The 25,453-nt window shown below is 33.8% G+C and overlaps 1 protein-coding gene and 1 non-coding gene across 2 annotated transcripts; one reads left to right on the top strand and one right to left on the bottom strand.

Moving 5' to 3' along the window:
• Positions 1-467: 467 nt before the first annotated feature.
• On the top strand, positions 468-547 carry TRNAL-UAG. Its single transcript has one exon. It is a non-coding gene; the product is annotated as a tRNA-Leu (tRNA).
• A 1,100-nt stretch (positions 548-1,647) lies between these two features.
• Positions 1,648-3,796, bottom strand: LOC113320718 (60S ribosomal protein L36a). The gene is made up of 4 exons (XM_026568612.1): positions 3,646-3,796; positions 2,202-2,381; positions 2,019-2,093; positions 1,648-1,926 (listed from the first exon to the last, which is right to left on the bottom strand). Exons 1-4 carry the CDS (start codon positions 3,646-3,648, stop codon positions 1,867-1,869), a joined length of 318 nt encoding a protein of 105 aa, XP_026424397.1. The 5' UTR covers positions 3,649-3,796; the 3' UTR covers positions 1,648-1,866.
• Positions 3,797-25,453: the final 21,657 nt, after the last annotated feature.

The following is a 25,453-nucleotide window of genomic DNA, read 5'->3' as shown; positions in this document are numbered from 1 at the left end:
GAAGGCAAAAGTGCAAATCAAATAATATGAATCAAAACAATGTATGTTCTTCTTATATTGATTTCGAAATAAAGCTACATGTATAGCATACAATTGATCACACCACATCTAATCACATTGTCGAGTTAGTAGAGAAATAACCAAGCTAATACTGCCATAACGACCCTGCAATATATTTCTATAAGTTTGATGAGAAAAAGAAGTTTTGAAGAATCGGGTTGTTGTACATAGCAGCAATTCTCATGCACTTGTGTACTGGTTTGTGTAAAATCAATTTTGCATAATTGGCAACACCTTGTCCAACCTTTATCCTTCAACTTTGTTTGTTTATCATAGTGCAATTTCACATTTGCTTATCTATGTGGCCATCAAATTACCTTATTTACATGTTTCCGCTTTGGAGTTGTTGGTGGTGGTGGCTTGAGTATTGCATTGAATCTGTTTCACACTAGCCGTAAGCATCACCTGACAGTTTGGCCGAGTGGTCTAAGGCGCCAGATTTAGGCTCTGGTCCGAAAGGGCGTGGGTTCAAATCCCACAGCTGTCATTAGTTTTTGTTTGATAATTTTTGTCTAAGGCGCCAAATTAAAACATACGTTTTATAATTTTTGTATTTTTTCCCAGCAGTCGATTGATGAAAAGTTTTTGTTTTGTTCACCGTGGGAATTAGGATCTTGTGATTCACTTTCTGGATTGAGCATTACTAGGATTGTTGTGTTCACCATCTATTGATGCTCCAGAATGCTAATCGCTAGATAAACAAGCCGTATGAACTTACGAGATTAATGTCATTATCTAAACAGATCAAACATGTCAACATCTCATTCACTTATTTGTGGAGTAACAACTTGGAGATGCAACAATTAGCTTCTCCACCTTGAGACAGCTTGGAGATACAACAGTTACCTTCACCTTTAGGCTGATTGTACAATAAACATAAGTAGTGGCTATCTGACTGATAAGTGTTTCATGTAGGATTGGAGTATTTAGAGCATGTCTTATGGTGAACTTCCATGCCACCTCAGCATTTGGAATTATCGATGGAAGTACAAGTGTAGTGGTGGAACAACAAAAACGCTAATCAAAATAGCGCTAAAAAAACGCTATGCAGAATAGCATTAAGCGCTATTAATATTAGTGTTTTTTTTTCTCATCTAGATTTTCAAGGGCTCGTTTTAAATTAGTGCTTTTTTTCTCATCTAGATTTTCAAGGGCTCGTTTTAAATCTACGATAACTATTCTAATTGGCATTACTGCTATTTCTGAATAGCATTTTCCGCTAATCTGATTACTGCTTGGATTTAATTTTTTGTGGAAGACCCCATTTTGGAAACCACTAGATTTGACATTCCACAATTTTTCCACACACCCCATTTTGGAAACCACTAGACTTTACATTCCACAATTTTTCCACACCATAAGACTTGTTGTACAAGGTACTGCAATACACAAATGGAAAACAAAGCTACGCGGACTTGATAGGTTTCACAGATAGCTCAGGATGAGCAAGAGATTCCTATGAAAATCTATCAGAACTACGAAAGCTACTGCACCCTAAAATGCAGTCTGGTCTGTTAATTATACCCAGACTCAATCTGGTCTGTCAAATATTCCCAAAGACCACAATTAGCAGAGTAACAACCACAATTAGCAAAACTTGTTTCTATTCGATGTTAAAAAGTTGACACAGACCCAATATTTTGCAGTCTAAACTAGCCATGGCATAAACATCAAAATTCTTCTATGTAGCATATATTTTTTCTAAAAAGAAATAAGTCAAAATTACACCAGCTAGAATATGTTTCAATCGCATATCTAATACTAAAACATGAAAAGAAACAAGCAATAAGTAGACGACTCCAGCATCTAGAAAAGTGAAGTTCCCTTTCCCTTCTTGTCTCCACCAATCTCAAAATGCTTGCACCTCTGCAGAAACATAAGCAAATTAGTAAAGCTACTTACTAAATAACTAGGGCAACCGAAAAGATAGAAAGGTAGGTCAGGGTTTGAAGTTGAACCTTGATTGCGTGCTGGGACATGTGTTTGCAACTCTGACACTGAAGCCTTAGCACAATCTTCTTTGTGGTTTTTGCCTGGTTAAAGGGATCAGGATTTTAGGCAAACCTAGAATACTAATTTATAATCTATTAACAATTCTTCCCAGATAAAGATGAAGTTTTTGCGCCGACATATAAGATTACCTTTTTGTGGAAAACAGGCTTGGTCTGTCCTCCGTAACCAGATTGTTTGCGATCATAACGACGTTTTCCCTGGGCTGCAAGACTATCCTTACCCTTCTTGTACTGAGTAACTTTGTGCAGAGTGTGCTTCCTGCACTCCTTGTTCTTGCAGTATGTGTTCTTTGTCTTTGGCACGTTCACCTATAGAGATCACACCACTATTAATACCAACACCGAAGATAGAAACTATAAACATCTGGTTAAAAAAAACTTTCTATCACTGCAAGCTGCTCTAGTTTACTAAACTATAATGCATCACATAAATGTAGTCAAACCTAATCTTATTACCAATCAAACTACAGATGTACTGCCATAACAAAGAATCCCAAACAAGAAAACATGAAAACAACTATTGCCAACTGGAAACTTTGCTCTAAATCCATAAGATACAACTAATGTTAAATCACTGAAATATTTACAATGCTCTACAAATCAAACGGAAGTCCAAACTTTGCATAACACAATGAATACCTCCAGTAAACTCTGCAAATGAGCTAGTACATAATTTAAAATGGAGAGATTGATCAATGATAATCCCAAGCTCACCACTTCAACCCACACAGTCAGTACGGTAGATGGTAGGTATAGCAACAGTTGATTAACACAAGCAATTACAGAATTTTAGGTCAAACAAAATGGTATCACCTATAATGACAAAAATCATAATGTAACTTCCCAATATTTTCAACCCTGAATACATTGCATTTGCAGTACTCACAGAGCAGTATGATTTTTCTCTAATCTAATCTGGTAATATTTTCCAAATATATCATCAGATCATAGATTACACATACAGCAAAAAGATCTAAGACTTGAAAACCATATGGAGTAAAAGTGACCAAAATATGTCCCATGGCAAGTCCTAACAAGTAATTGCCACTACAAAGCTTCCCAGGGCAATGGAATATGAGATCGCTCCAACAACTGGTAACTCCTAAAAGAGGAACAACAATGACAAAAAAAAACAAAGAAAAAAACTTTTTTCACTAACTAGAATCATATTTAACTTGTTATTCACATGGGAAACATTTCATTTATCCAACAAGCAGAAGGGAACCCTAAAAAAATATTGATAACAGTAGAAAGGTCTTGACATACATACCCTTCAGTTTACAAGTTAAATACGTATTAAACACATCAGAATATTGAGCTCATCAGAATCAATCGGTATATAACTAAGGAGATCTACACATCTCTGAATCTACTACCACTTTTTGAAGTTACAGCAAACACTCGTGAAAAAGATAGAGGAAACAAAAATTTGTTTATAGACGGACTCAACCACAGAACCACATGAATTAAAAGAAAATCAACTTTCAGACTCAGATTCAAAGAGTTCAGAAAGTGATTTCACTGCTAGATTAAGAGCTGGTGAAATGAAAAAGAGTAGTAGTTAGGGCTTTACCATGGCTGCAACTCGAGAGGTAGAGCTTTTCGTCTCTCTGAGGCGCAATCGATAGACCAGGGAAAAATTGAGGTTCTAGTTCTCTTTTCGATTTTATATTGGGTTTGGTCAAAGACCTAGGGTTTTCAAGAGGGAGACTTTACTTGACTAATGACTCGTGATGAATTCACATATTTAACCCTGGTTGTTCTAGAGGTGGTCTTTTATTTCGGCCGGCTTGCAGTGCCTGAGCTTTTCGACGGTATAGAAACAGAACGTTCAATTGGGATCTGTTTGGAGTTTATTTTTGTTTGTTAGAAAAATGATTCCATCCAAAAGAAGAAATCACAACGTAGAGTTGAAGAAGTCGGGATACTTTTCACCAATTCTCGTGTGGTTCTAGACTTTATATAAAATTTAGTTTTTTTATTAAAGGCGAGAGGTGTGATTTCTTTTTAAAAATCCACATTTAACAAAATTAAAACTAGAAACAACGGTTTTGAGAAACAGAAAATGGGTCATTTGTCCAGAAAGATACTTTTCCTGGTTCGGATGGACGTAAACTATTAGTCTGGGTGAAATGGACAATTACCACGTAATTTTGAAACGGACAATTATAACCCGTATTTATTTTTCTCTTCACAAAAGTGATTCCGTACTGACGCATCTCTTGCTTCTTTATTATCATCTCTGATATATCTTCAATATATCTCCACCTGAAATATCATTAACAACATCATCTTCTCCACAATCACAAACATTAACACCACCATCATCAACACCATCTCCACCACCATCAACTTATCGCTCTCCACCATCTCTAGCCACACAAACACTACCCCCACCATCATCAACAGCATCAAACTCCTCCATTAAAACCCACAATCATCGACAATTTTTTTTCTCTTCAAGTGCCCTGATAATTAAATTAAGATTTCTTAAATTTATTGCAATTAAGAGAATTAGGTTTTGTCTTCCATAATTTTAACAAGATATGAGAAGAAGAACATGCACCGACTCTCGATAAACCTAAAAATTGTAAGTTTTTTAACGTTGATTTCTTTTTTAATTAAACGCTAATTCTCTATCTTGATTTTTATGTATACATCCCAGTTTACAAAATTGATTGAATTCCTATACCTAGATGCACTTGTTTGGACTAAAAGAGAAGAAAAAGTTATGTGTTATTGAAAAGTCAACAAACAAAGAATTGAAAAATCATTATGCAATTGCGCCTTTGAATATGAAGAGAATCCAAGGAAGAAGATGTGCGTGAAAAGAGTAAATCTGTGTGTGAGAATATGCAGGATGAAACCGGATACATCCTAATGGAAATATTTTTTTTTCCTAATATACAAGATGAAACTGGTTTCATTCAGTTTTTGGTTGTGGTGTACCTAGATCTTCTTTTAAATTTGCAGGATAAAACTAGTTTCATCCAGTTTTAACTGTAATGTGCCTGGATTATCGTCAGAATATGCATAATGGAACCAGTTTCATTCAGTTTTAGACAGTGACGTACCTGGATTTTCCTTAAAATGTGTAGTTTCAATTATGATGTGTCTGGATATTTGTCAAAATATGTAGAATGAAACTGGTTTCATTCAGTTTTAGACTGTAATGTACCTAAATTTTCTTAAAAGTGTGCAGAATGAAACCAGTATCATCTAGTTTTAATTGTGATATATCTGAATTTTCGTCAGAATATACAAGATGAAAATTGTTTCATCCAGTTTTAGACTGTGATGTACCTGAATTTATCCAAATATATGCCAGATGAAACCAATTTCATATGGATTTAAACGAAGATGAAACTGAATCCATATAGGTTTAAATCTATAACTAGAATAATATATGGCTAATTATCTTACATAGTCAAAATGCGAAAAGAATACTTGGCAAGTTATATACGTATACACGAGCCTATATTCAAAGGGGAAATTGGTTCATACACCATTCCATTGTTATTGTTCCTAAAATCTTGAAAAACTTGATGTATCATTAGCACTCTAATTATATGCTTTAAGTAAGTGACAAATGTTACATTATCAACTGATTTATGCCAATGAAATCATTGGTTAAGTAGGATCTAAAGAAAAAATGTATTATGCCATCATTTGTTTTTGCCAAGCATATAGCTCCGTGTATCTCCAGTAGCATACACGTTCCAAAGTACTGGCTTTCATGTTCCCACTTCCCCACTTCCACATACATAAAACAAGTTGATCTGAACATGAGTAAGGATATTCAATATTCATATATTAGAATCCCAGATTCAGTAAATGGTGGAGCCGTTATAGTTGTAGTGTAGGAATTGCGTTATGTACGGATTATACAGGTCGAGGGTTTTTAGGGATACGTAAGTATTTTGTTCCAAGAGAATTTATGCTCCATAATTTATGGTGTTATGTACGGATTTTTAGGTTACGTAATATATTTTTCGTTTACTAGTTAACATGTTCACAATGATCCGTGCGTGATTGGTGAGATAAAAAGATGTTATATGTAATTTAGGTAAAAGATTTTTTTTTTTTCCGGGTGGAATATACAAAATGGATAATTGAACAGTATTTTTTTGATTATTGTCCATATAAACAGTATCAAAATGTACAAGTCTTTTGCATCCAGGAATTTTTGATTTTGATCTTTCTAACCAATTTTGTGTTTTAGAAAGCTGTAAATCTTTTATTATTAAAAACATTGGTTATAAAGACTTTCAAACAATCCTTAAATAGGTAATAACAGGACAAGGAATACATTACAGAGGTCAAGTCAATGTTGACTCATTGACTTGCCACACTATTCAGTCACACGTAGGACTGTTCATGGTCGGTTTTGGTTCGGTTTCTAGCCAAACCAAAACCGAAACCAATACTATTGGTTTCTAAAAATCTAAACCAAACCAATCCATTAACCATTGGTTCGGTTTCCAAATGATTCCAGTTGGTTTCAGTTTGTCCCAGTGGTTTTTGGTTAACCAATAATTATGTCAAACCAAAAAAAAAATACACAAATTTACAGATAAAAAAATCGTAGTTGCCGATAGTATTGGTTCACACAAATTTACAAACAAAAAAAAAAATATATCAAGAATAGTTAAAGCTTACTCTAATTCTAGAGATCAAAAGAAGATATATAATATATCTTAATTTAGTTATTGACAAATAAAAAAGAAGGAAGACGGGAAGAAAAAAGTCGAGTAGCAGCAGCTGTACTTGGGGGTGGAGAAGGGAGGCGACTGAGAGAAGGAGAAAGAGGGAGAGTATCATAATGAAATATTAGATTTAGGGTTTCTATTTATCCTCTAAATCAATGGGTAGAATCTAATACTTGTAAATCGACGGTAGAAACTAAGTTTAAAAATTAATCGGTTTTCCAATGGTTTTTGGTTCGGTTTTAGAGGTCAAACCAAACCAAAACCAACACTATCGGTTTCCCACTTCTACACCGTAACCAATCCATTAGTAAATGGTTCGGTTTGGTTTCTTTCTAATTGGTCTGGTTTGGTCCGGTTCCAGCAGAAAACCGAAACCATGTTCAGCCCTAGTCACACGGACACATAGTGTCTCTAATACACCCCCTTTAATATGATACTGGCAGACACATTATCAAATTGAGATACAAAAAAAAAAATCAACAAAAACAAAAGACTGAAGTAATCAGAGAAAGAAACTAATCATCCACTGAAGTAGGCTGAACAAAATTAGATGTTGAAGCAGTGGAAGATATATCCAATAATTGATTAAGTAATCTTGAGAAAGTTTGGAAACACAATCCTTTTGTGAATAAATCTGCAATTTTTTCCTCAGAGGTAATATGTTGAAGTTGTAAAAAAACTTTCATCCACTAGTTCTCTAACAGTATGATACTGAATTTTTATATACTTTATAATAGCATGAAAAACAGGGTTAGAAGTCAAGGACAATATACTAGTATTGTAACAGAGAAACAAAGATGGTTTACACTGCAACTCAACAGAAGCAACATAAAGACATTCGTATTCAGCCTTTGCAGAAGACTTAGAAACTAGAGCTGGCAAACAAGCCGAAACCCGCGGGTTAACCCGTGCCCGGACCGTGAAAACTCGAACCCGGACTGGCTGGTTTCTAAACAAGCCGGGTTAGGGTTGGAGAAATGGTGACCCGTCGAGAAACGGGTTAACCCGGCCCGGACCGTGAAACCACGGTTTAACCCGTGAACCCGCACTTCATACGTGTCGCCTCTCCTTCACTGGATTAATCGACCGAGAGGATAAACTCTCATTTATATTTTCTTTTTCTTCTCGTTTCTTTCTTCTTCTCTTCTTTCTGTTTTTCACCTCTGGTGAATTCTTGTGAGGGCTCTGAGGTGGTGAGGTTGGGATAATTAGACAAGAGTCATGGATTGTTGCTGGAGGTGGTGTTGTTCTTGGCTGAACAAGGAGAGAAGAGGGAATATTAAATCAGTGAAGATATGAATTAGAGTTTATAGAGTTGGATGATGTTATGAAGATTTAGAAGATAAATTATGAAGTTATTGTTGTTGAAGATTCATGAGTAGTTTTTTAATTTAAGCCTTGAAGTTGATTCAGTGACGAATCATTGAAGAATCAATAGTTAGGGTTTTCTGTAATTGATCGAGAATTCAATTAAAGGTGAATAAGAAGAAGTTAGAAGATGAGTTTGTTTTTGATTGGTATTTGATGTAAATGGTGGAGTTATCCTGAAAAATTGATTAAGAAATTGCAGATTTAGGGTTCCTCATGTTCTTCCCCAATTTATAAATTAGAGTTTCTGAGGGTTGCTGATTATGAGACTCAGATCGAGACAGAAGAAGGGTAAAGTTGGTTTTGGTAGATGGTGGTGATCTTGAGATGAATTCTGAGTCAGGTCAGAGTAAGAAGAATCTAATTCAATTGCTTGAGTTGGATTGGTTTGAGGTAATTATTCTTCTCAATCGAATTAGTAAAGTTATTTATGTATGTTGTCGAGACTATGTGGTTGTTGATGAACCAGGATTTGAGATGACTATTTAAGATATTGTATATATGTTGAACTGATACTTGGATGTGCATGTTGTTAGGTTGAACTGCAGTTATTAGCGCAGAACTGAAGTGAGTTAGTATTAGTAATATGCCTGGTGTGATCGAATTACTAGTAGTATTGTTGAATGAGGTATGCCTTTGTTTGTTGATAATTCTAATTGAAGTATATATGGTCCTGTGGATTGAAGCAACGATGGGTTGAGCTGAAAATGGACTGATTAGATGTATGTTAGGTGTTATAGGGAAGGATTTGGAAGGATTTGTGTTTGCTTATTGTAATACTTGTGTTTGATCTTTGTAATTTGTCCTAAATTAACTTAATTAAAATTTGATTTGATTTTTAATCTAACAAGCCGGGTAACCCGTGAACCCGCAAGCTTTACCCGTTACGGGCACGGATTGAAGAAATGACTACCCGTGAAGAATATCAACCCGCGGGTTTTGGCCCGTATTAACCCGAACCTGTGTAACTCGTAACAAGCCAGCCCCGGCCCGCCCGTTTGCCAGCTCTATTAGAAACTGTGGGTTGCTTTTTAGAAAACCAAGAAACAAGATTTGGACCCAAATAAACTGCTTAGCCTGAAGTATATCTCCTAGTGTATGGACAACCAACCCAATCAGAATCTATAAATTCTCTTAATGTACACAAGCTACCATTTTTCAGTGTAATACCCATACCAATTGTTCCTTTTAAATACCTCAAAATCCTCTTCACAAGTTGAAAATGCATATCTGTGGGTGAATGCATGAATTTGGAAACATAATTTACTCCAAAACAAATATCAAGCCTAGTGACAGTCAAATATTGTAATGTACCTACAATTGTTCTGTATTCAGTTGCATTATCTAATTTAACACCATCAAGAATTGACAACCTAGCACCTTTAACAACTGGAGTGTCGCAAGGTTTGAAATCCAACATTTTTGGTTTTTCCAATAATTCCAAAGTGTATTTCTTTTGAGTCAATATAATTGAGCCAGATGTCCTTGTTGCTTCTAAGCCAAGAAAATACCCTAAATCTCCCAATTCCTTCATGGCAAACTCTTTCTTCAAAGAAACAATCAAATTATTCAACATAACAGTAAAGCTCCCAGTCAATAATATGTCATCCATATATAAAAGTAAAACCATCATACCAGCTTGAGAAGTATAAAGAAACATTGAATTATCTGAAATTGACTTTTTAAAACCATAAGACATAAGAAAAATATTGAATCTATGAAACTAAGCTCTAGGAACTTGTTTCAACCATACAAACTTTTCTTGAGATGATAAACATAGTGTGAAGGATAATCTGGATTGATGAAACCTTGTGGTTGTGACATATAAATATTTTTATCTAAATATCCATGTAGAAAAGCATTGCTGACATCTAATTGTCTAACTTGCCAATTATAAGTAATAGCCACACACAACACAACTCTAACAGTGTACACTTTACTACAGGACTGAAAGTTTCATTAAAATTTATCCCATCTTGTTGATTATATCCTTTTGCTACCAATCTTGACTTAAATTTGTCTATTGTACCATCATCTTTTTGTTTTATTTTAGATTTTACCTATTTCCCATCCCCACTTTCCCTATTTCCCATCCCAACCGGACAAATAAAATTTTATAAAACTCCTTTTATATTGGGTAAACAAAACTTACTCTTTTCTTTTTTTCATGGTTAACCTAATACTCTTACCACTATCGCGACCGCAAAATTAATCAGGTGGGATACTATTTGTCAAATCATAATCAAGTTTTAAGATTGATTAACCTAATTGAAATTCTCGGGAAAAGTACACAGTATAAGGTCACGTAATTGGCGTAATTAACCTAATTGGCGTCTCCGTTTTAACTCATCTACACAGTATCACATCAATCCAGTGAAGAGGAAAAAAGGTTAACGATTGATCCCGCGGTTAACTAATCATAGTTCTCACCCTTCTCGCTTTAAGTACGGAGGCATTATTAGATTAATAGGTCACGTCAGTTAACAATACAAGATGTGGTAACAGTCATCATAAAGTATAAGGCCCGAAAGTGGTGTTGTCATATGTTCCACAGGATGGTAGTGGAGATTCAGGAAGGAGAGGGGAAGAACGAAGATGTTGGTGGATGATTACTGATAAAACATAATAGAGGGAGTTTTTTTCACCCAACCTTGAAGAGTTTAAATAAAAAATGATTTTTTAATTCGGATGGGATTTAGGAAAAGTGGGGATTGAAAATAGGTAAAACCTTATTTTATACACCCATTTGGAACCTAAAATGTTCATATGTGGTTCTGGTGCTACATAATCCCAAGTATCATTCTCTCTCAAAGCAGTATACTCATCCTTCATATAGACTTGTCATTTTGGATTCTTAATTGCTTACTTAAAAGTTTTTTCTCAACAGTGGTTAACAAAGATGCATAAGATGCACAAACTGGATGTTTAATAGAGATATGAGACACAAAATCATGAAACTGTTTTGACTTGGTGATACCTTTGAAAAAGCGGGGGTCTAACAACCACACCCAATTTTTTGTTTCGGCAATATGTATGGACTAACTCCAATATAGTTCCAAGAGAATCAATTAGACAGTCAGACTTAATCAAGGAAAATATATCCAAAAGTTATATCTCAGTTTCTCAAATCAATCTGCAATCGAACAGACAGAAATTAGTGAGCCGGATTAATAAGAGAAATAACTTGGATGGTACCAAAAACCAATATCCAAGCGTCAATCAATTTCAATCAACAACCAAAGGTTGGATTCACAAATTGATTGAACTACCCGCACCTGGGATATTTCAATTATATATAAAATATAATACGGAAAAGAAATAACACAGACACCAGAAATTTTGTTAACGAGGAAACCGCAAATACAGAAAAATCTCAGGACCTAGTCCAGATTTGAACACCACTGTAACACCCCGATTTTCGGTCCCGGATCCTGCCCGGATCTCATGTCCGAAAACCCGAAGTGCTACTTCGATATCATAGCCGAAGCCCGGCTACTAGGCCCAAGCTCATTAAACAATATATTTGGGCCTATTTAATTTATGTTCATGTTACCATTTCTATCGCAGCACATATATAAAAATTCTTTTAGGAAGATCTAATCGTTATTTGTTTGTGACTTTTAATTCGTAGTAATCCTAGAAAACTCTAGTTTAGCATGAAAATTAATGTCACCGTTAAACGTTCCAGATTCAATCCAAAAGAGTCATGTTTTTAAGGAAGAAACGTAAAACAAAAACATATATCAGTTAAATCCAAGAACTTTACTGAACACAATTCAAATCCAATAATTATTCTGATTATGCAGTATAAATCCTAACTCAATATGATACCTGTGATAAATGTTTTATAATTTTTAGTTTAATTTAAAGACATTTTGACCACAGTCAAACGCGCAATTGACCAGTACTGCAAAAAAGAAAAGCAGAGATAGTCCATTTTGTAACAATCATATAAAATCATTCACAATTCAAAATCAGCTTTGGTTTACCACTTTAAAATGGAAAAAGAAAGATATTAACGTTTAAAGAGACACCAACCTCTAAAACATGTCATAGAATTACTTTTAAACATAAAAACTTCAATATAGTTGAATATGTCAGTAAATTTCTTGTTTTAATACAGTGATAAAGAATTATTTTAAAAATACTTGTAAAACTCATAAAATTCCGAAAATTGTATGAATGCATTTCGAAGGAGTTTTACATAGATTAAAAATATAAATAAACTAAAATATATTATAGAATAATTATCATTGATAGTCAAACCAACATGACTCAAAAAATTTCATTGTCTAATCAAATAGAATTTTCCTTAACAAAGCATTCTTTCATTGGTTATACATTAACCCAATAATATCCAAAGTATTACTAACTAATAAATACTTAGTAAATCATCTAAAAGAGTTTGATGATATTTTCTTACAATTTTTCAACCATAAATCCTATGAAAACTACTAATTAAAGCACCAAAATCGATCTCTATGCTTTACCATCATTAGCTCCTTGTGGTGCCATAAAATCTGGAATTCTTTTGTCATGAAACGACGTGAGTTGTGACACCCAGTAGGAAAAGAAGCAATAAAACATTTTATGCAACATTTTTCAATTCCTTTTAAAAACAACTAGCATGATTAACAATACCGCAAACACATGGAAACACCACATCCATAAATAACAATAAATTCAATCAATCCGCTCGTCCCAGGGAGCCCATGGGTTTAGCAACCAAATAGGAGGTAACCATCAACTCCTAATGAGCCCCATGTGGTTTTTAGGGAGACAACCTTCAACTCCCAGGGATATCTCGTACCCCGTCAAAAAGGAAAGTTTTTTGGGAAGCAATCATCGATTCTCAAGGACCATAATTTATCAAACATATACATACACCACACAACTTCAACATCATCATGAAATCAATAAATACAATACCATAAATCACATCACCATAATAATTAAAAACCAATAAATTCATTTTAACTCAAATAAAAGCAAGATTTAGTTATTGTTGCGCCTACCTCAAATCGCAAATCCAAAGTGCTACAAGAAATAGTTTTATCACCGAAATCACTTCTTCATTAACAAACTAAAAATCTCTTGATATTTTTCTATATCAAAGTTTTTATTTTTCTTTCTCATAACTAGAAAAAAATAATGATGGGGAGAAGAAGAAAAAGTTGCGGCTAGGTTATTATTATTATTATAATTTTTTTACTACTCAACCTATATATATAGCAAATACTGAACATGAATTAAAATAGTTAGAGCTCGGTTGGTCGAACAAAAATCCAAGGCAAAACTTAAGATCCCTAAAATTTCCGTTTCCTAATCCTAATTTTTATTAACAGCTAACAACCAATCAAAAGGTTACATGCTGCATATTCAAAGTCTAACAATCAATGGCAAGTTGACAAGTGTCAAAATTATTAACTACTAACAAGATAAACGAGTTCAAATTTGTTCACACTCCTTTGACGAATGTATATTTCACAGATTCTTCTGATTGGTTGATTATTTAATTGATGACCTCATTATCCTTTATGTTTAGAATTACAACCCTCATTACATAACTCCCTATATTAAATTAAGGATACATGTGAAATACACACTCGTTAAGGAGTGCGCACGAATTCACACTCAAGATAAACCAATATTTCACATTCCTTTTACATTCATGACTTCGAGCCAAATATTCTCACAATAAATTCCGGATTTTTCTCTTGCATGCAAAACAGATTTTCTCTATATAAACCAAAACTTCCTAAAATTCAATTAAATTCTAGTACTTACACTAATTATATAGCACCAAGTGCCCTCTTAATCAATTAGGTTAATATTTATTTTATTTTCATTCAATCCCACGTGAACAATACCTTCGTTACTTAAAAGTACATTTTCCTTCCTTAGTTGTTTTATTATGATGCGTGCATAAATGAAAAATAAATTCAGTATCGATAATTTAAAATTATTATAAAACTAACTAATAATCTTATCAAGATTAATCAAATTCTAATGGTCAAAATATTACTCAAAAGGATTAATCAAATGCTAATGATCATTTTTTTTATAATCAAACCATTAGTATTTCATTCCAAACAAGAAACGTTTGTATGATGGTTTTTAAGAAGAAAACAAGTAAAACATAAGCATGAAACAACTACAGTGATAGATGCTAAACGAAAATAAATCGCGAAGAGAAAGAGCGATCCACAACGGTAGCACCCAAATCTTGTATGTAGAGATTGAAGAAGGAATGGTATTCGAAATCATAGTTCGACCATTTTGATTGATTTTCTTCTTGAAAAGAGATACTCATATGAGAGAGGAGTGATTTACCCAAAAACTCATGCGTAGCGAGAAGCCCAAAAACCCTAGATTTATTATTCTGTTGAAGAATAATTTGATCTTGCCTCCGTCAATTCGCTGATGTACTTGTATCCAACAAACCAAATCACGAACAAATCTATAGAATGAAACACTATCAAAAGTGCAGATAAAATCGCCCTAATAGCGAAGAGAATAATCGCCCTAATAGCGAAGAAAAAAAATCGCTCTAATAGCGAAGAAATTTATTCAAAATAACTAAATAGCTCCTAAAACAAACAATCTTTGCTCAGATCTTAGTCTTTTCGAGACTAGATCTGAGCAAAGGAGGAAGAAGATGATGAGTTTTCTGTAGGCTTTTTAGAATGGGTGAAAGAAGAGATTGAAAATACTACCCACACAACAGGAGTTAAAACATGGTCAAAATATTCTCATAAGTCTATAAGGTTTGCCAAAAAAATCGAAATTAAAATGGTAAATTACCAAAATACCGTTTTAAGCAAATTATAAAAAACACCCTTTTAAGAAAAGACGAAATACCCTTGGAATTGAGACGGATATTACAACCACTTTGTATTAAGCCGCTACAGATTCTAGCCTACTACAAGTTAACTTCGGACTGGAATGTAGTTGAGCCCTAACCAATCTCACACTGATTAAGCTACAGATTCTAGCCTACTATTGAATAAATAAATATGTCTCCCACACAAATACCTACAAGTTTTTTGTCCCGTATTTTGATAAATCAAGGTGAACATGAACCAGTTGATACACCGGACTTATATTCACGAAGAACAATCTAGTAATATCAATCATCTCACAATAGTCTTAATCGTATGGTAGTGAAACAAGATATTGTGGAATCACAAAGAATGAGACGAAGAGCTTTGTAACTTATTTTTATCTACCTATCGGAGATTAAATCTCGAGCAAATCTTAGAGAAGACAGTACTCAATACGATAAAAAAAGTAAGATCAGAACGCGCAACTACAGAGAAAATAGTTGGGTCTGGCTTCAGAATCCCAATGAAGTCTTTAAGTCATTGACCTATAATGGTTTTAGGAAAAACCTAGGTTAAAGGAGAATCGAATCTAGTCGCAACTAGTATCACACATGAGGTGTGGGGATTAGGTTTCCCAGTTTCTAGAGTTCTCCCTTATATAGTCTTCAAATCAGGGTTTGCGATCAATGCTACCTTGGTAACAAAGCATTCAATATTCACTGTTAGGTAAAAACCTGATTAGAGTCAAGCTAATAGCTTTCAACCGTTAGATTGACTTAGCTTGTCACATGCAAATGAAATGTGCCTTCATTTGGATATGGGTAACCGTACCTAAACGTGTACACTTGGTTGGCTCAACAATAGTTAACCGAAGTTAGACATATGAACAATTTAATATCAAACTTGTTCATATTTATCACAACTAGTTCAAATGACTCAAATGAAACTAGTTATAGAGTTGTTCAATTGTTTATATTCTCATAGAAGTATATAAGACACAATTGAAGCTCGGTTTTGATTCACTCGAATCGATTCATGAACATTATAAGCCACGGTTTGTAAAGATTGCATTTCTTATTATATAAATGTATTTTTCATGAGTAAACCTATTTTAGAACTTAACCCACTCATGTATGCAAACGGGTATGCATACCTAAGTTTCCAGACTTGGTCTTGTTCGCCAGTATGCAAACGGGTACGCATACTATCATTCATGACCGAACTCAGTTGAATCAGTACGCATACGGTTATTTTTAGAGCATAGCTCGGTTGAACCCACCGAGCGTTGGTATGTCAAGTTTGGTTGTCATATTTTAGTGAACCAAAACTCATTTAAAAAGTCGCTTGATTATTTACTAGAGTCAACTTCGTATAGGTTATCTAGAAAGTTACTAGGATATGAGACTTACAAGTATTACGTGAAGACTTGAAGAATGTGAAGAAGTAAAGAGCTACAACGACGACATCATCCTTCCTCTTGAGGTTAGTAATATTTGACTTGAACTGTTTCATTCCTAAGTATCTTTCAAGTCGTTTATATTGAAAACATAACTGTGAAGCTGTGAATGATTATACTCTAGTTAGACATAGTATTAAGGAATTACAATACGAAGTATAACGTCTATCTTTTGAACTTCGTATATAAGACATCGACATAATCATATGAATACTATTTTGATTATGTATGGGTATGGGTAAAGATTTCGTCCTAGGAAACAATGTTTTACATTTGTTTAAAGGAAGTACAATTCATAAACTTGTTTTGTGAACCGAAAGGGAAGTCTCTACGTTTATTGGTATTGTTATTCATTGCAAATCTTTGGATTACCAGTATGTGTATTTTGTATAACCGCTCATAACTTGATTTTGTATCTTGGTAAAACTATTCACAATGCCTGACTTTTGTATTGGTATGACTTTTTTAGTGAAACCGATCTTAAGTAGTCACCTGAGATGGTATGATCGATATATTGTAATTGGTATGCCCAACTCTAGACATTGGGGAACCGATCCTAGTAATAGGTGCAACCGATCACAATTATGTGGAATCGATCCTTGTAAGAGGTGCAACAAGTCTTAGTAATTGGTAACCGATCCTATGACTTGTGCAACCACTCACAACTAAAATACCATAATTATGTGGTAACCGATCCTAATACCTAGTCAACCAATTTTTGGAAAGCTAGTGTGACCGATCGTAGTACCCACATGGAGGTAGAACCGAAGCTTTGTTTTGGTAGAACCGTGAAACCCATTAATGGTGATTTGATAAGATAATCAATCCATAGTTCTTGGAAGTCAGATGAATCAATTCTAAACTCGTTTGGAAGTGTAACAAATCGGTTCCAAGATTGTAAATATGAAAAAGGATTTACAAAGAAAAGATGTCGACATACTTTGAACATATGCAATAATTCTTATCTTTTATTATTCAAAGATATTCCTTAATAACTGAAGGAGAATCCCCGATCGAACTAAATTGAGAATCTTTTAATTAAGGTTTTTAGTTTTTATATGCTTTTAATTTACAGCAATTAAATGCATATCTTTAGAAAATAAAAATTGGTAATGTGCATTTACTAATTGGAGATTTTCTACTGAGATTTAAGTCAATATTTGGACAGTGCATTTCCAGGAATTATGAATACCGTTTTTGGCTTTATTGCATATCTTTTAGAATATTCGGTTTTGGAAATTCCTTGGCGTCCAAACTTCCTTGGTCTATAAATATTGAAGTTTGCATTTCAAGCAAACTAATCCTCAGAGCCAACAAAACTACCTAGTTGTGTTGTTACTGGTGGAGCCGTCTATTCGGTGAGGAAAGTACCCTAATTAGGTGAAATCTCTTACGACCACTCGTTTAAAAGACTTCTTTGGGATTGGGAAGCTCTACGAGTACCGTTGGTGGGAAACTAGATAATTGCAGTTTATTATTAGTTTTCGATTGATTTGATTGACTAATGGTTGTTGAACTTTGATTGCACCTAGTTTGTTTATGCTTGAGAATCTTCTCTTCTGATATAAGGTTCACTCAAACTAGATCGAAGTATTTACGGGGATCTTTAGAACTTTTTGTATATCTAAAGACGTCTTGTGATAATCCATCGTTAACAGACTCCGTTCTGTGTGTGATTGATCATAATAGATTCAAGTTGTTTGTGTGCAGGTGTTTATTGAAGATCTAAGAAGATTTGAAGACAAAGAAGATTTGGTGTGCACAAAACTTGATCGGCTGGGGATCCAACTATAATCGGTTTATCTTTGTGATAATCTTGATTGATTAGTTGAGTAGATCGGCATCAATACATTTCTTTGTGATTAAGAGCATTGATTGCATAGTCTAAACAATTATTTTGGTAGTTTTTGAATAGATAGATCTAAGAACCTAACAAAGGAGTTTATTGGGATGAACGGAAGAGCCTTTGTCAAACTCATATCACGTTGTTTGAAAAGAGTTTTTATCGAAAAGATTTGTTGTTCATTTACTGTTTGGAATACGAACCAAAGGAATTTTTCCAAGTGTGTGACTTATTACAAGTTGGAGGAGTATGGATACTGAGGGAACTAGGTGAACTATAGGTTTATTTGCTTGGTCTCAACTATACAAAGTTGGTTTAGATTTTGTATAGCGTCTTAATTCTAAGAGTATTCAATTCTGGACAAGGTCCCGGGGTTTTTCTGCATTTGCGGTTTCCTCGTTAACAAAATATTGATGTGTCTTTTACTTTTCTATTTCCGCAATTATAATCGTTTTTATTTTAATTAAAATTAAAATACACGAACGTTAATTCATAATTACTTGATAGCAATCCTATTGTGTTTGGTTGAGTCTGAACCTATTATCTAGTAATCATACTTCGTTTTTGTATTGTCTCGATCTTATATACATAGTAAATCACGCAAGTTATCTTGTTGTCGTATTGTCTCGATCTTGTATCTATAGACGATCACACGAAGTGTGAACCGATTAGTTGTATTGTCTCGACTCAGTCCATAGACAATCACTTTCGGAGAAAGGACTTATAGGTGGAAAAGTTTTAGATTGAGGTATATTTGGGTACCCTCGTCTTTTTAGTTATGCATATTATAGTTCCCGGACTTCAACAGTTGAATCAGTACGCACACGAGTGTGCATGCTAAATTCCTGGACTTGGAATACACTTGTAACAGTTAGCATACAAGTACGCATATTGTGCTATATCCAATCAATAGTTAATATTTCTAAACTCCCATTTCAATCATTGAAACATTCTTAGAAGACGAGAATTGCTGTCTCACATAAACTATTAGCTTCGAAGAAATTTTCAAGTGATCGAATGATCAATACGAAACATTCCGAGTCTACATCAAATGGCTGTCTCATAAAATCATGTAAGATGTTACCAGTCGATTTTCACATGATCATCTTGATGGGGTTTTATATTATACCGAAAGTGCACGGATATCGATTGGATAGTATACAAATGCGGGTTCATTCCACGGGGACTAAAACTGTTACTTTCAATTTCTAACTAAATAAAATGATAAGCAGAATAATAGAAGATAATAAAAGTAGAAAACAATGAAAGAAAAACCCAGGGTTCCAACATTCCACCACTTTTATGCGTAAATCATTTAACATTTCTCTATAATACTTTTCTCATTAGCACAAGACGATTTAGGACATGGGTACATCTCGGTTGATAAAATTTTACAATCAATAAAATTCTCAAAATACTAATAATTCTACCCATTTGGGTGCTGGTCTCTAATTATAAAATGATTATAAAGAAAGCAAGAGCACAAAGACATATGAATAAAACTATTATCGTTATCGCTCGAGAATATAGGACCAAGAAGAAGTATTATTAAAAATGAGTTGAAATCTCCAACACATAATAGGGCTTCATTAGTAACCCTATTGGAGAGATTACTCCATTACAAAAGAAAATAATAAGAAAAGAAAAATGAAAACTCTATTATTTTTTCTCTGGACTACGGACTTTGAACCTCCGTTTTTCCATCTGCTTCAACCAGTATTTATAGTTTTCAAAGGACACCATTTTTCCTTTTTCATATCCACTACCACATCATCATCCAATGAAATCATGCCACTTATCAAATAATATAAAAATCCTTCAATCAAAATACGCCATGTGTCAAATACTGCAATCAATATCTTAATTATTATTTCCAACTATAAAAAATAGTATTCTTTCCCAAATCTTCATTTACTCCATTATTCCACATCATAAAGAAATATTTTCTTCATATCTTCAAATATCCTTTATCATAATATCTTGCACATGGTTTACACACGTCGTGGCACATTTCTACACACGCCCATATCCAAATAATTGGCCCAATTATTCATGTTTCCTTTTGGGCTTAACCCATTAAATCACTTCCTTTCTCCAGCCGGATTCCGCATTTTAGTCCATAGAGCTTTATTTTCTAAAAACTGCAAAAATAAATAAAACCATCAAATATGTACAAAATAAAGAACTAAATAAATGTAAATTTGAGTAGTAAATATGTAAGAATTAAGCACTTATCACACCCCAAACCTACATTTTGCCAGTCCTCGAGCAAAACTAAAAAAAAAAAAAGAATCCTAACTCACTGTCGCAGGCATCGCGATTGCACTTAGCGTGTGCAAAAAGCCTTTAAACCCCTAGGTGGCCCTAGTGGCCGAGTTATAGTCTCGGGAGGATTTACCAGAGGTGTACCCACAAAACCTTTACTTCAACAAGTATCCAAATATCTATGAGGACATAACGTTTCTCAACCTATCGCCAAGTAACTAGAATGCAAGAGAAATCAAAAGTATCCGCTCTACAGCTGAATAAAGAAAAGTGGAGACACATCCGCTATACTGCTAGATAAAGAGATATTCGTTATAGCTAGATAAAAATTATGAGATGCATCCGCTTTACAGCTGGATAAGATTAGGAGAGATATAAAGATGAAAGGGTTATCTGCTACACAGCTGGACAAATTACGTGTGATGAGTTGAACCAGTGTTAGAAAGATCTTGTGCCAGATGGAAAGCGGACTGACAAAGCAGCCAATATGCATCTCTCTTTTGACTGTCTCATAGTGCTCAGTAGAAATAACGTCTTCTTCGGCTTCAATTGTTGATGATAAACTCTTGGACTTCGTAGAACCTTGACAATTAACTTTTTTCTTCGATTTCTTGTTTGAAACTTCCTTATAGATTTCCAATTCTATATGGCCTCATTGAACAAAACTAACAACAAAATTAAATGTACATTTTTTTTTCATTTTTTTTTTTGATGAAACACGATAATAACAAGACTAATATTTACATGGCCATGAGACAGGGACTTTAGCACTTGGATCTTCGCAACTTGTAATATCTTGGTATCATGAACTTCAACAACTTAATTACATCGTTTGATTTTCTTTGCTCTAAGTCTTCAACTTTGATTTTGAATTTTGCTTTTCTTTATATTGTTGCTTATAAACCTTAAACGTCTTCAACTTCCTTCATAGATTTTGATGTCGCTCCGCTTGTTGATGATGATCAGTTTCTACTAAGAGAGAGTCGTAATCCAGTAACTATGACTACATTGTGAGGTTTCTTTGTCTTTCTGGCATTTCCTTTTGACCGAATTGTCTTTCCATCATGGATGGTTAGGTCCATCACGATTACCCTCTAAAAGGTACATGTTCTCTCCTGATTGTCAATGATCTCAATGTCTTTTTCTCTAATGTCTCACTAGAATGTTATCCCTAGCAATTCGAATTTCCATCTTTTCGTTGAGAAATAGTATGTAAACTTAGCTAACTGAATATTATGTGACTCTAAATGTTGGAGATTCTTGGTACAACTAAAATTTTCTCCCTTGCCCCCAAACCTAAATTGAACATAGTCCTTGATGTTTCAGATATAAATATGAATGCATGAACAAAGAGAAATGTTGATCAAAAGAAGAGAGATAGGGAAAGATGTTACCAGGACCATGTATCACAAAGATAGGTTGTCTCCCATTAAGCGCTAAGTTTAAAGTCTTCAGTCAGACATCATAAGAATTAGTCACCACATAAAATCATAAAATAGTAGCCGGAACAACTGTGAGTCATCTGAATCAAATAATTTTAAAACAAATAAAAGAAAACTGCAGCAGACCAAGAAAGTGAACCAACCAAACACATCCTCGTTAGGTTTTATATTTAAGACAACCATATCTAGTTGTGGTTCAGGTTCAGGCTCTATAAAAGGTTCTAGATAAAATATTTTCATGGGATGGATTTCCTCATAGCTAATATCCAAAGGTTCAGGTTTAAAAGTCTGGAAAAACTCAACTAAAAACTTGGAAGCACATAATAATAACCTGAATAATTGAGGATCCTCTAAGTCAATTAGATTTGACTCACACAATTGACCACAATGAAAGTGGTGGCCATTTTTAAGAAAATGTGTCGACGATTCTAATTTCCTAAAATAATTAGGTTTAGTTCTAAAAACTATATAATGACACATTTCAAATTGAGATAGTCCCACATTTGGTAAATAAAATCTTGATGGGACAACAAAGTCAATTATGGTAACATGGACCGGATTAACCACATCAACCAGAGGATGGGTTTCTATCAACTGGGTTTCTTTCTGGACATAACTAGGTTCAGGAAAACGTGCATGAAGATAGTCTCTTAAGATGGTCGAGGCACATACGTCAAGTCTGAAATTAGGTACCTTTATAAGAGTCAAAGGTAAACCACGGGGAGAATGATATTCACCTCCAAACCTAGAGTTGTCGATATCCTTAGATAAACTAGTCACAATTTCCTTAGTTACTAAATTATCGGATTTAGGAAAATGGTCTTTTATGTATTCTAGGTTGTAATCATGTGGTTCCACATTTCTATAATCCTCAGAAGAGACTATTGTTTCTGAATCGCTAGACTCTAAAATGCTACTCTCAGGATAAACTCTTTCATCTAAACTATCATCGGCTTCATAATCACATTGATATACTACACCATCTAAAACTATGGTGTCTCTAGTCAAATCCTCTTCCTTTTGAATAGGTGAATAATCAACAATATTATTAGGATTTGAACTAGAAACAACATGATCATCGTAAGGCTCAATTGGTGTAACAATTTCCTCATTATTATGACTACATATTTCAAACTCTTCATCGACACTGTCCTCATCATCATCACAATATGAAGATGGTTGAACCTTATCTAATTGGCAATTAAGTTCATTTAGAGCAATACTTAAAGCTGCAATCCTTTTCTTTGTATCTAAGTCATGCCTGAGTGACTCTTCATAAAATTGTTCCATTAGTATGTCTCTCTTATTTGAATCTTCAGTCAACTTCTTGAGTGAATTTTCTAAAGTAATACTAGGATCATACGAATTATTTTGGTGCAACTGTTTCATCAAATCCTCCAAAGACGGAGAACTTACATTTTGGTCATCATAATATTGCTCACTTACCCGTTCATATGACTGGTGGGCGTGCGAATAGTAATTGGGATCACCATGGTAAGAACCATAACCTTCAGAAGATTGGTAGTGGTCCCAAGTACTATCCACACTATGGTCCAAGCACGGATATTGTCCATTAAGATACTCAGTCGGATAATCATTATATTGATCTTTATAATACCAACTAGACATTTTATTTTATTTTGGTTGCACGTGAAAATGCAAGGTCGACTAAAATTGGTAGGCTCATGTTACCTTAAGCAGAATATACCTATAGTCAAAGACTGGTCAACGGTACTGGGCTAAGGTTTGTGGAATTTCGACTAGTAACTCCCATAAGGCCAAAGGCACGGGTTCAGCGTACTTTTCCACGGGTTTTCCAAAAATCGCTTGTATGACGATGCAATTGGTGTGTCCAACGTGTTTTTTTTAATAAAGAAAACAAAAATATTTACAAAAAAAAAGAAAATAAAAATTCTAAACTAATTATGTACAAATAAAAAAAATATCTAAATAATCAGAATATTTCCTAAAATAAATAAAAAAATAAAACTTGGATACTTACCTGTTTGATGCGCAAATTTTATTTTAACTTTAAATCTCTAATTATCATGCATACCAAAAATATAAAGATACCCAGGAAAATCTAGAAAATAATACTAATATTAAATAAAAGAAGAAAAATAAAAATAATCTAAACTATCCTAATTATTTACAAATTTAATATAAATTAAAAATAACAACCTTTTTTTAGTCCCCGGCAGCGGCGCCAAAAACTTTATGGGATATTTTATTATACTGCAAGTGCACGGCTATCGATTGGATAGTATACAAATGCGGGTTCGTTCCACATGGACTAAAACTGTTACTTTCAATTTCTAACTAAATAAAATGATAAGCAGAATAATAGAAGATAATAAAAGTAGAAAACAATGAAAGAAAAACTTAGGGTTCCAACATTCCACCACTATTATGTGTAAATCATTCAACATTTCTCTATAATACTTTTCTCATTAGCACAAGACGATTTAGGATACGGGTACGTCTCGGATGATAAAACTTTATAATCAATAAAATTCTCAAAATCCTAATAATTCTACCCATTTAGGTGCTGGTCTCTAATTAAAAAATGATTACAAAAAAAGCAAGAGCACAAGTACATATGAATAAAACTATTATCGTTGTCGCTCGAGAATATAGGACCAAGAAGAAGTATTATTAAGAATGAGTTGAAATTTCTAACACATAATAGGGATTCATTAGTAACCCTAGTGGAGAGATTACTCCATTACAAAAAAAATAATAAGAAAAGAAAAATGAAAACTCTATTATTTTTTCTCTGGACTACGGACTTCGAACCTCCGTTTTTCCATCTGCTTCAACCAGTATTTATAGTTTTCAAAGGACACCATTTTCGTTTTTCATATCCACTACCACATCGTCATCCAATGAAATTATGCCACTTATCAAATAATATAAAAATCGTCCAATCAAAATGTGCCATGTGTCAAATACTGCAATCAATATCTTAATTATTATTTCCAACAATAAAAAAAATAATATTCTTTCCCAAATCTTCATATACTCCATTATTCCACATCATAAAGAAATATTTTCTTCATATCTTCAAATATCCTTTATCATAATATCTTGCACGTGGTCTACACACGCCCATACCCAAATAATTATATCCAAATAATTGGCCCAATAATTCTTCATGTTTCCTTTTGGGCTTAACCCATTAAATCACTTCCTTTCTCCAGCCGAATTCCGCATTTTAGTCCATAGAGCTTTATTTTCTAAAAACTGCAAAAATAAATAAAACCATCAAATATGTAAAATAAAGAACTAAATAAATGTAAATTTGAGTAGTAAATATGTAAGAATTAAGCACTTATCACATCTTTTGACTTTGGTCAAGAATAAAAGATGAACTTGGCTAAAGCGAAATCTTACCAACACATATTTCGAGAAATATGTAAGCGAGTTAAACTCCGCTCGAAATATCAAATGTGTATAATGTAAAGTCTATATAGC

This window comes from Papaver somniferum, chromosome 11, assembly GCF_003573695.1.
Source record: "Papaver somniferum cultivar HN1 chromosome 11, ASM357369v1, whole genome shotgun sequence".
Classification (NCBI taxonomy): domain Eukaryota; kingdom Viridiplantae; phylum Streptophyta; class Magnoliopsida; order Ranunculales; family Papaveraceae; genus Papaver; species Papaver somniferum.
Note: the sequence above shows the minus strand (reverse complement) of the source record. Positions and strands in the feature narration are given on the sequence as shown.